A 12,680-nucleotide genomic window follows, 5' to 3' on the forward strand; every position below is an offset into this window, starting at 1 on the left:
GATGCTGCTTTGACACAGCACTTACAGATGGAGGTCTTTAAGTAAGTATAATGAAAAATATACACAAAACTAAATGTGCCAAAGCACAAACTTAGCTTGTTCATAAAGCTGGTCAGGAAAAACAGACACAGCCCTAAATCTTAATCTTTTTAAAATTGCTTTTCCTGCACATATGAGATTTCGCTGTGCGTAACATATCATACATTTTGCAGTATGTGCATCTGGGAAGCATCACTGGAATAAATACCGTGTTGCTGGTCCCCATTTCTCGAAGTCTTTGTGGTTTCTGTGCTCGTGTTTGAATCAGAGATTGGTACATGCTCCCGATCACCTGAGAGCATTTTGTAAAGCTCCTCTGTGCTCACAGGCAGGAACAATTAAACCACAGGCAGCTAGTTGTACAACTTGAGCGTAGCATTCCTGATTTGTGGAGGACCACAAGGCCATGCCATCTAAAACAAGGTGCCTCCACTTATAAACGTTGATGATAACAGCATATTGCTGATTAGGAGACACTGAAAATCATGCACTGACTGACCTTTACATATTAATGCTGCAGGGAACTATGCCCCAAGTCACTGATATATATTTAAACTTTCCATTTGATGTTCTGAATTGTTTGGTGGACGTCTATGTGTTGTCTGATTGCACAAGTACTCCTAATAAACAAACAAACAAACAATTTAATTATTATTAATAAATCTAATTTAGTTTGGGGGTCTGCAAAATCAGTGACGTAAAATGAACCTATTTGTTCATCAAGTCCATCTAGTTAAAACAGGTGAGATCTGTAAAAAAAAAAAACTGCTGATCAGCTTATCTTTCAGTCTCTGACCTCTGACCTCTTAAAACAGGAGGAAAAACACAGATATCAACTTTGGTTGTACTTCGTCTAATTTGATATAAGGGTTGTTTCATGCCTGGGACATTATTCGCACATCTACAGCGTGTAGACGCCTGACTGGACATCACTGTGCATATTTTAGTAACCTGCCTGTGTTCGCCCATCCATCTCCACCTGCCTTGTTTGCTAACACAAGTTCAGTTTCTCTGTCTTACAAAGGCAAGAAATATAATAATAATAATAATCGTGTATAAGCTAAATGCTGCACAACCAGAGAGAATTTCATCAAGACTACACATTTCACACACTGGCAGCCTCCACAAGTGTGTATGTACGTGAGGGAGAGAGAGAACAGACTCAAGTTTATCTTAAGCTACAACCTAAAGAGATCCTTAAATAATGTTTGTTTGAAGTCAAAGGCTTACCTCCGCGTTGTATAAAGATTTGGTCTAAGTGTTGGAAGCATTGTTCACTTTTGTGCTTGGAACAGCGTCAGAGTGGTTTTTCAGTTTTGTGGTTTGTGAACAGACTAACTCCTCTCCCTGAGAGCTGAAACTGTGTGAGTGCAGAGGAGGGTGTGTGTCTGTGGTGCTGCTGTAGGTCTGCACACTGACTCTTCACAGTGTTGATTTTCTCGTGTTTATGTTCAGAGTACTTACACCTGTTCCCAGTATGCACCATTTGGAGACCACCACATTCACACCAAAACCTTCTTTCAGTAAATCCAGTGCAACCAGAGATGCTGAATTAAACACCAGCCTAAAAGACCTTTAAAAGGACCAGACTACTTAAAGACAAACCGGTGGTTATTTTCAGCCTTCATTTACACACTGATTACTTCGTTTGGTTTCATTTCAGAAAGTGGGTCCTATATTTATTACCTGGTAGATTTATTTTTCCTCAAAAAGACTAACACAAAAAGACAACACTGCATAACAGAACAAAAGTGCTGAATGTCGCTTTGACTGTTGTCAAATCTGCCTACTTTAAATTGCAGCCCCTCCTTCCAGCAAACCACCCGGCTGCACTGGTGTATGTGTGTGTTTGTTCTGCTACTGCAGCGTATATACGCACAACCACCATCACACGGAGCCATTAGAGCCCACATTAAAAAGAGTAGAGATCCGTTTTAGGTTGCACCTTGAGTACTGCTTTACCTAAACACTGCTGAGGTGGGTGGCAGGGATCCTTCAGCAGCAGGTAATTAGTGCTGTAACTGACGATAACAATCCTGCTTACAGTACATACTGCAGGGTGCACAAGCCAAAGCTGCTAAAACTTGCATCAAAAGGTACTAATTGCCAGTCCACAGACAGTCTGTTTATTTCAAGTGAAAAACCACATGGTGAAACAACTTCCAAACTATTTTATATGAGTTTATTTAAAACAGCATTGAAGTCCAAGAGTTTGGTGCGGGGGGGGGGGATTCTCATCCAAAGCAAGAACTTGTTACTGCCTGGCTGCAATGTCTTGCGGCAAAATTAAAAAATAGATTATTACACCCTTATTTAAGTCTGGTTAAATAAGGCAAAAGTCTTAAAACATCTGATCTATATCCACAAACACACACACCAAGAACCAGAAAATAAGAGGCCTAATGCTAACAATTGCCTCCACTTGGATGCAATTAGTATGTGCAGTGCCAAAACCCAGAGTTTAGACATCCAAAAATTCCTGGATGAAACTTCTGGCATCAACACATCCCTATTGTGTGTGCATGGCTGTGTAAATGCATGATAAACGTGGAATAGAACACAGCCATCTGCAACAGACAGCCGAGACCTGAAATGTAAACAATTAGAAATCAATCACTCGTTTACAAAATGTGTGCATGCCTTCACATGCCGAGGTGGAGCAGATACTGCAGGAGGTGAGAAGACGACGGGAGAGGAAGGGGAGGCAGGAGATCGTGGGGGGGGGGGCTTGACCCATTAATGAAAAACACAGATTTAAATCTTGTGCATGTGTAGGCGTCGAAATCACAAACACATGGATCCCTGCACTGCACAGCACAGTATATGAACGTCAGCGACAAACACTATGGGATTACATGTGGCTCCGCTCTGCAGAGGGTAGCGTGCACGCATCAGTAGCCAGCAACAGACACACTACTGGCTGCATGCATACACACAAGCACACCCGCATTTGTTATGTGGGCGTTGTGGTGAGGTCTTGTCCCTGGTGTTATTGCCTCAGCAGCATCACTCCAGTACACTGTGGGTACTGGAGTGGGACCACATCAAGATGGGGGGAGACATTGACTGTGGCACTGCGAGAGCCAAGGCTTTACTGAACACATATGTTGGTGGAACAAACACAGGGGTGAGAGAAAGATCCCCAGTTCAAAGCCACGTGGCTTTACACCACATTCACCAGCACTCAGCACTTTCTTCTCGAGCACTGGGAACAAGCCTCCAAACAGCTCTGGCCTGTGCCAGACACCAGTCAGCCAGCCAAAGGGAACAAGTCAAGAAGGCAAAAGGCTCCTAATTCATGTTTGCCTGTTCGGTCCCTGTTTTGTTGTTATTTGAAATGTCACGGACATCATTTGTGCAAAAATAAACTGTTATTCTGGCTTGTCTCACAAACAGCAGTGTATCTTTCAGATTGCTGGCTCTGCAAAAACACTGGCATTCATGGCACCACACAGCAGTTACTAACTAACCTCATGTCGCTTCTTGGACCCAAGGTTTTCCAATCCTAATATATGTTTCTAATAAACAACTCAAGCAGCTGCATGCAATGTGGACAGATCCAGAGAACCAATTTCTCTACAGAAACCAAGTCAAAAAATGATTAAGTATGAGCAAAAACAATGATTCCCCAAGACAGTGTCGGGACAAATTGTGCTTTTTAGGGATGAGATAAAAACCAGAAATACAGGAAGGCAAGTACTCTTTTGTCCAGCTGGCACAGAAACCAGTCAAGGAAGAGTTCAGAACATGACCCTTGCTGGAAAATCTAATTGTCATTTACTTTGGTTTAACCTTTGGGTTCGGTTGGTGGTTTCCCTGTTTCCAGTCTTTATGCTGGATCCTGCATATTTATCACAGAGACATAATCAGTCTCCTCAACTCTCCAACTCTCCAAGCATTAAAGAAATTAGGTGTATTTCTCAAAACGCCAAACTGTTCCTTTAAACGTAGCCTGTGGGTGTGGTTACAATGCCGTTAAAGTTGTGTTGCAGTGTGTGCACGACACAGGCCTAGCACATGTGTTAAGTGCATTCCCATTTGCAGCACTGATCACTCTGGAAGAATCTGAAATCTGCGTACTTCATATCCAGCTTCTCTCCTCCTTCTAAGCACATTAAGGCCACAAACATTTACTGTCTTACTTACTCCAGAGAGCTAAAGGGTTTTCCAGTGGTGTTAACACCAGGGGGCATAGGAAAAAACCAAAAAAAACAACATAAACCTAAACATCCTGTGTCACTGACAAAACTAACATGCCCATCCTTTTAATGAAGACAAATGAAGTGTTCAGTTGTGCAAGACCGTTGCCCTTTCCACCTGGCGCAACATGCAAAACACAGCTGCCAAGTCAGCCTGCAGCTGAGTGACGGGCCTCTCTCTTTCTGCAAGCGCCGCCACCACCTCGGCCCCTGGGGGCTCCCCTTGCTTGCCACCCTGACTGGCCCTTGCCCGACTCGTCCAGCCCTTATTACTGCGAACCTTGACACCGTGCCAGAAGGCGGAACCGTCTCGGCACTTGTTCACCCTGAAGGATTTTAAAAAGAGAGAAAAATGCCCCTGACTGTTCCTGCCTGAGGTGCAATAGAGCATGTAAAAACATTAAGGCCCCGGATTGTTTGGCATGTGGTGAAGTGAGAGAGATGAGACATCTAACAAAACATCTCACAAAAAGATGAGAGTGAGAACAGGTGAGGGAGTCGAGCAACAGTGCTTAGAGGCCGTTCTATGAAGCATGTAAAGACTGGCAGAGTGGAAGTGTCCTCACACCAGTCTGAAGCTGATACCTCAGAGTGGGGCTCTAATGACCATCATTACCCACATTTAACTGTCACAACCCATAATATCCCAGCCATCCATGCACAGCAATCAGTGTGTCCTGCACCACTAAAGCAAAAAGTGGTTTACAAAGCCAAAGAGCTAATTATAAGAACTCTGTAAGCCTCAGCTGCTGTAGTCTGTGTCTCCACTTCCTTTACTGTAAGTGCTGTACCTCGACTCTTAGAAATACAAGTTGTGATTAGAGCCCAGGTGAGATCTGGGAAGGTAAACGAAAACTTAGGTAAACAAAGACTATGTGTAGTGAGCATTTAAAAAAAAAAAAACTTCTAGCGATGCAGCAAAAGATGTGTTCCTGACAAATCAAAAAAGGTTCAGCGGATAGGCCAAGTGTGATGGTGCAGATAGGTATGTTCAAAGTGTTCACGGCTTCAATTACATGTACAAGCTGAGGTCACAAATACAACTAGAAACTGACACACACACACACACACACACACACACACACACACACACACACATACCACACCCTGATTTGGTAAATGATGGCTCACCTTTCAGTAACCCACTTTCACATTGCCTGTTGACAGGATGATCATATTTGCTGTCTAGACAGTGGCCGACTGAGGAGAAAACCGTATGCTGTCTGTCTTTCCATCGCTGTTCTATTCTTTTGTCCAGAGCCTGCCACTTTCTGACAGTGATCAGAGGTTTAACATACTGACGGGACTAGCCGCAACCAATTTCAAACGTCACTTTAACCTTTGAAGTCTGAATTTCATGGAGGTAAACAATTACATATTAGCTCTCTCCCCGCAATTAAATAAATCTGATCACTTAGCAAAGTGCTTGTCACCGTTTTAAAACAAACGTTGCAGGTTTTGAGTGAGTTACAGCTCTTAAAACTGCAGGAGATCAAACTAACATGCTGGAAAAGTTCATTCATGGCCAAACAGTGAGTGGGAATAGTTGTAGCCAGATTTACGAGCAGCTTTTCTGTTTATCTTCAGTCTTACTCATTCAGTCACGTTAGGAAAAAAAAAAAAAAAAGCCTTTCTCAGCGAGCGGCCGAGAGTTGGGTGATCAGACCCCCCACACACTTTGATTCAGGAACTTCTCAACTTAATAAACTTACTTAATATTTGTTTATGAACGCTGACATTGTTGAAGCACTGCAGTACATGGTTGCCATCACATAATAAATATGGGTTAATTTAGAAAGGTATGTTAGGCCTTAGCTGTTGAAGACAGCTCTATTCCTCTATTCCATCCTATACATCAAGTAGCTCGTGGTGCGACTGCCAGGAAAAACACTTTCCTCCAGAGCGAACAATTCATCTGTGGCCCTCATGGGGGACAGGGTGAAGGGTGCTGTGGAGGTCAGTCTCTCTGCCCACCAACCAACCCTGGCACATGCTCATGTAAGTTAAACAAGGGAAAGCGAATACGCTGGATTCTGAGATCTGCCTTCTGGGTTGGCCTGCTAATTAAACTGCGTTTGTCTTGGCTTCGAATCAAACTTAATATATTGAGCCAAGATCCAACATAGTGCTGAAAGAATCGCAAGTATGGCTCCTGGGAGTCTCGTCACATGAAGCCGTGTTAGCGTCACACACATAGCAGGGGGCGTTCCCGAAACATATAGGTGATAATACGTTTTACATCAGGTTTAAAGACTAATCGTTCTCTTCTAATCCTGAAAACCCAATAAAAATCACCTGTTTCATTTTCCTGCTTTTTAAAGCTCAAATTGCAGCTTTCTGATATTTAAGACTGAGCCAAGTTAAAACGGTTAAAATAAAAACTGTAAGGTGACTAGCCTAGCTTAGCATGACGACCTCCAAATCCTTCCAAATTAGTGATTTTAGAGGCAGTTGTGTAGTTTAACTATATCTCAACAGACTGCACCTTATTTGCACCTGTGCACTGATGGCAAATATAACAACTCTAATGAGACACACAAAGAGCAGCTGTGGCTTTGACAGCATAAAGTCACTTTGTGTAATTTGTGAGAAATGGAAATTCGAAAATTTGCTTGAGGTCAGAGCATCATAAATCACACTGATGCCTGGTTACAACATGATATGTCTTCTGTACATACAGCTATTTGTGGTCTCTAACTACAGCACTTTAACCATGCACAGTGGTATTTAAATTCTAATAGAGGTGTTACATGGTTTTTCCATTAAGTCTGCCCCAGAGATATAACAGAAAGAAATCTATATTACTTAAAAACAAATGGAGCAAGGTTATGAGGGATATTACACTTTATAAGAAATTAAGAAGAAGCGATCCCGTCTTAAAACTGAAAATGACCTCTATAAGTCTGTCCCGCACCCATTAATGTTCACATAAGCCTCCCACAGAAATGTCAGTGTATTTTATTGGTCTTCAAAGGATGTAGAGGACTGTGGAGTCTGTATGTTTAAGGCTAATGGGTCATTTACTCAAGCGTGGACGCTTGTGAAAAGTGTGCAGGAATGACTTTTCCCCCTCACTGAGGTTATCTACAGGCATATAAACCAGCGTAGAGCCATAATGTCCTCACAGCAAATAGAAAAAAACGCCACATTAAAATTCACCTCGGGATAGCACTGCTATTAGCAATAACCTAATACTGTTAAAAACACACACAATGATCAATCTGAACAGATTCCTGTAAAATTACACCAGGACCAGTCCCATCACAACTCAACTCTCCCTCCCGCCCATTTAGATTAAACATCTGGGGGAGAGATCGGCGAAGTGGAGCGGCTGCAGCCAGGACTCACGTCTCATCAAAGGTGATGACAGAGTAATGTTGATGTACAAAAGCAATCCCGCCCTAGAACGTGCAACATGTGCGTGTTACTGTGAGTGTTGAGTGTGTGTTTGCATGTGCTGCCCTGTTTCACATCAAGCTGGGTCAGCCTGCAGTCAGACTGCACCTCCACTCCCAGTGTCCCACCATCATCCTTCACTTGTATTCATTACTGCGGCGTATTACGGCTGATTTTTCACTCCTCTGGTGTGGAGTGTTACGTAAACACGCTGCAATAGATTTATTGGCTGGTTTAGTTTTATCTGACATTTCAATTTATTTTTATGTAAGCTACAGAAGAGAGAAAGTTGGGGTTTATGTTTGAAATTAAAAAGCAGACTGGGGGAATTCAGTGCTGTGCAAAAAAAACTGTATGCGCAGTGTTTTCTGATCAGGCACTTACTGGGTCTTCTGGTTTTTGGCTGCTGTCATGGAGAGGCTCTTCAGGGAGGTGGTCTCGTCGAATCAGCGTGAACTCTCTGATGAACACCGCATCCCCATCATTGGCCCATACAGCAACCTGAAAAATAGAGATAGTCTCTTTTTATGTGTCCCCGTCTCTGCAGCTTAAGATTAAAAATATGTGTAAAACCCAGAGCAACATCAGTGAGGCTAAGACAAAACATTCTGTGGGTTTTTTGCATGTGACCATCAACATTTTACATAAATCTGTGAATTTCATTTTGACTGCAGTTTAAAACCAGCTGGTTTCTCATTATGCTATTTCACCACTCTCCCCTGCAGCGGTGGTGATGATGGGAAAAGTAAGTAAACTGTAGTACATTTAAAAGGACTGAGCGTTTAAGTTTATTTGGGCTCATGGGAATTTATAGAGTATGACAAATCTGATATCAGTAGATGCACCTCATCAGAGCGACAGGTAGGGGATGAGGGGCATCTTAGATAGGCCCCATTAGCAGCACAGCAGGGCCCGCATTCTCAATGGCATACAAATTTATAGAGCGGGGCCCTCAGGTGTTCTGTGGGTCATAAACACCCTGTAACTTGCTGTCTGTGCCAAGGCAGAGCAAAGCAGAGCAGGGAATGTGGGTCTGGGGTACTTGAGGTTCTTCACATTGCAGGGGGCTGCAGTTTTCTAGTTGAGGGGTGAGGAAAAGTGCTGCTGAGCAACTGCAGCAAACCTAACACCAGCTTCCTGTGGGAACAGGAACAAATCAAATCTGGTCTGAAGCTCTAGAGCCACACAAGTCACTGCAGTACAATGCGAGCAAAAGCCTCCACCGATGACCACTGTGTTGGCTGTGGATCTGCAGATGTGGCGGCTGTTGTGCCACGTATAAAATCCTAATTTACATTTCTGAATTCTAAATAAAACTTTGTGTGGGGATATTTATAATTAGCCTGTGTGGGAAAGGAATGAAATGAAAAACCTATCTGACTTGATACCTGTGGGAATCTGGTAGAACACACTGCTGGAAATACAATACAGCCTCAGAATGTCTCAACATCTTAAATACCTCCAAGAGACTTTAATGTATTTAGGAATCTAAACAACTGATCTCCCCCAATGCAGACTACTTCTTGAATGTCCGAATACAACACGAGGTCTCTTTGATTTAATTGCGAGGTCTTAAAATGTTGCACAACCACAAGCCAGGGGTAAAGCAAACATCGGTGAAGTGTACGAACACCAAGAGAAGCTCTGCTGCCTACATCGTACAGCTACGATGTACTGAAAACCACTTGAGTGACCAGATGTCCTTGCTCAAGGCTAAATGGAGGCTCGGCTCAGATGGCGTATGCATGCCGATTACGGCTTCCTCAAAAGATCCCCCCTTTACCCCCCGTCTTAAAAAATTATTTTCTCACACACTTCTAACAACCATTCCTTTGTCGTTTTGAAGTTTGCCTCCTTCCTCCTTAAAGACGTGGGATATGCTGGAACCAGACTGAACTAGAAGCTAATTGTGCATGACAGCTAACCTCTCCCTTGCTGGAGCCTTAAAAGAGGGATCTATCAAACTTGTTTCCCTAAGAAAACAAAGTGGCTTTTCAGGGCCATGTCAAGCATCCTGCGTACCCCCACTGGACTAAACCATTAGGAACTGGCAGAGGAATCAATATTTCCAAAGAGGGGCCAAGAACTGGGTTATGCTATCATGTAAGGAAAAGGGGGGGAGTGGTGCTGAGAACATCCTTTATTGGCAAATGCAACAAAGTACATTTACAAACGTGTTTGCCAAAAATGTTTTCAGTATATTTAATCCCTGGATTACATTCGCTGGCAACATTTTTCTGCAATACACACAATAATATATGACATTCATATCCAGCTGAGAAACTGTAGGGGGGAGGTAAAGCATGCTAGTACAGGGGTGTTTCCCAATTCCACTAATTACATCCATGTTTCCCTCACTTGTGTCTTTTCCTGGCATCTTAGCCCCTCCAACACAAGAGAAAAAGAACACAGCAGCCAGGAAACATGTTTTAAGAGACATGAGACGTCCTTCCCTTAAACCCCTAATGTGAAGTGTCCAATCACAAACGGGCCAGAACGCTGTCCGGGTCGAACGAGGAATGATAAAATAAGGGGAATAGGAAACACCCCAGGACTTGTGTCCTCTGCCTCACACGTTCGATTTAGGCCTCAACACACAAGGTCAAAGTAAAGGTTTTGGTTAAATGCTGAAAACATTAGCACATCCTTTGTAAGGTTTAAGTATTTAAACACCACCACTAACTTTAAAGCTGCTCCCATTTGCCATGCCAGGATTATATGGCATGGTGTCCTTAGCTGCTAACTTTATACATTAGCGTGATAGCATTGTCCTCAAGTGCATGTTAGCATGCTGAGGCTAGCATGCATGTTAGCAAGCTAACATTTAGACCTTGACAGGGCCACAGGGAGACTGGTTTTTACTCTTAGCTCTGTCTCTGTATGCTAACATCACAGCACAAACCAGCAAGCAAAGTAAGTAAACAAAGCAGAACATTTAGCCGCTAAAGTGTCAGACATTTCCTTCAGAAAGTGGTGGAGAATAAAATGAATAAAATAAAAATATTACTCAGGAAGACATGAACACATGTCATTGTTAGAAAACATAGTTTTTACTAGGGGCCCTGTGGTTGCAGGGTTAGCCTATAGGTTTAAGGTGGGAGTCCCGTTTCATGCCACTACATGGACCCTTTTTCCTGTATTGGATATAACAAATGTGTTAGCTTTTGCACAAGCGTGCACTAACTTAGGTAGTGTTTTGAGTATATTTGAGATGACCGGGGGTTAAGAAAACAACGCAGCTGTGATTAAAACAACTCCAACTGGCATCCGACTCTTCAAAACTGAGCATCTACGTGTGTGTCAATATGACAAAGGGCAAGGGTGAAAGTAAAGCCAGGCCAGTGATTCGTTAACCTCCAAGAAGAGTTTGATTTCAAAGACCATGTCTCAACCAGGGGAGAGGGGAGGAAGTGAACTCAAGGCCAAGTCGGGTCTTCAAAAGCACATAATCAACAGTAATAACATCCAACCTGATATTATAATTGAGCTTTCCTATAACGTGGTGCCAGCTTCCACTGTTTGGGTGGAAACTGTGAAAAGTGAGCGACTTTTACCATGCTACACTAGGCCAAACCTAGACTAAGGTTACACTCACTGCTGCCTTTGATGAATAAGATTTCATCCAGTGTTTAGATAAGGACAGCCCTTTTTCAAGACTGGCTCCTGTCTGCATGAAACCTAAGAGGAAAAGATATTTTTGCTAATCCACTTTCAAGGGGATTTATGTGAACTCTCATTTAACACATTTTGATGGAGGAAACATCGTGGCTGGGAAAGAAGGTCCTTGTTTTTTCTCATCTGGAGACTTTTGCCATATCCGTCCCTGGCCCCCACACATCGATCCCTTACAGGATTTTTCCGTCCACCATGAAGAAGCCCTGGGATTAGGATGCACTTAGTTTAATATTTGCTTGTTATAGGCCCAAGCCCACCGCTACTTCAGGATTTCGAGACCGATAAAGGTAGAAGTCAAAACCCATGACAGAGTCTTGGCTGGCCTCAAGCAACTAAACACCCTTCTGTGAAAAAGAGGAAAAAACACTCCTGGTTGCAATTTTCACTTTCACACATGATACCTCCAAAGCATCAGGTCTAACAAAGCTCGCTGGGAAGCAAAACAAAACTGAAACACCACTTTCATCGCATTCTCCGATTCCTGACGGATTATTTAGTTATCTGAGTGTTATTCCTCAGACGGCCTTTGAAGATGTACCACCGCTCTGCCAGATTTCTCTCAACTTGATTTACTGATCTTTGTCTCCCAAGTGCAGTCTGTCCTGTGAGCATTAGCAGAAGAGCGGCAAAGAGCTCTACTTGTCTTCATCATTGCCTTCTTCAGCTCCCACCACTTGTCATGTTCAACAGCACAGGCAATGAGAAACCTCTGGGGGAAGAGGAAAAAAAAAAAAAAAAAAATCTACCTTTGATAGATGAAAAATTTTCCTGGCCCTGTCATCACATCCCTTCACATTTACGCTCGGTTACTCCCATGTTTTAATGTCTCATAATGAGGCGTGGCACCTTCCTAATGACGCATGAGCGCTTCTTTGACACGGCCGTTTCATGAAGCAACAAGTTACCTGTTTGATTTGACGTAAATTCTGTCCAAACAAGATACTGGTGCACATCAGGGCTGTATCCTGGGATTTTTCATTTTAAATATATAGAGCCTGCTCGAAATAAAAGCTAACCTTTGTTATATTTTATTCCAAACAACTCTGGACACAGCTTAGACTGTGAGCCTGTAACACAGCTTAGACTTAGATAAAGCAGCAGGATAACTCATCTGTAGTGGTCACCATCCATCATTTTATTGTTGTCACCAGCCATTTTTCTCCATCTGTCCTGACCTCAAAATATCAGTCTGCAAAACAAACAGACACTAAATACTGTATTTCTGAGACCGGCTGTTCTTCACTCCTGAGCTGACCAGAAGCTGACTGCAACTTGAGCTGCTTGACCAGCAGGTAGCATATTTCCTGCGACACAGAGAGGTTAGTCCACCTGCTGACCATGTGTGAGCGCCCAAGTTCTCATCAAGTTCAG

At 43.0% G+C, this 12,680-nt stretch overlaps 1 protein-coding gene across 4 annotated transcripts in view; it reads right to left on the bottom strand.

Moving 5' to 3' along the window:
• Positions 1–12,680, bottom strand: part of LOC113125089 (ADAMTS-like protein 1) — a 70,640-nt gene that overhangs the window by 36,991 nt on the left and 20,969 nt on the right. For all 4 annotated transcript variants that reach the window (XM_026298395.1, XM_026298386.1, XM_026298404.1 and 1 more), the window contains one exon: positions 8,019–8,135. In XM_026298395.1, coding sequence (XP_026154180.1) covers positions 8,019–8,135 — 117 coding nt within the window. The remainder of the gene's footprint in view (positions 1–8,018; positions 8,136–12,680) is intronic.

This window comes from Mastacembelus armatus, chromosome 18 (assembly GCF_900324485.2).
Source record: "Mastacembelus armatus chromosome 18, fMasArm1.2, whole genome shotgun sequence".
Lineage (NCBI taxonomy): Eukaryota > Metazoa > Chordata > Actinopteri > Synbranchiformes > Mastacembelidae > Mastacembelus > Mastacembelus armatus.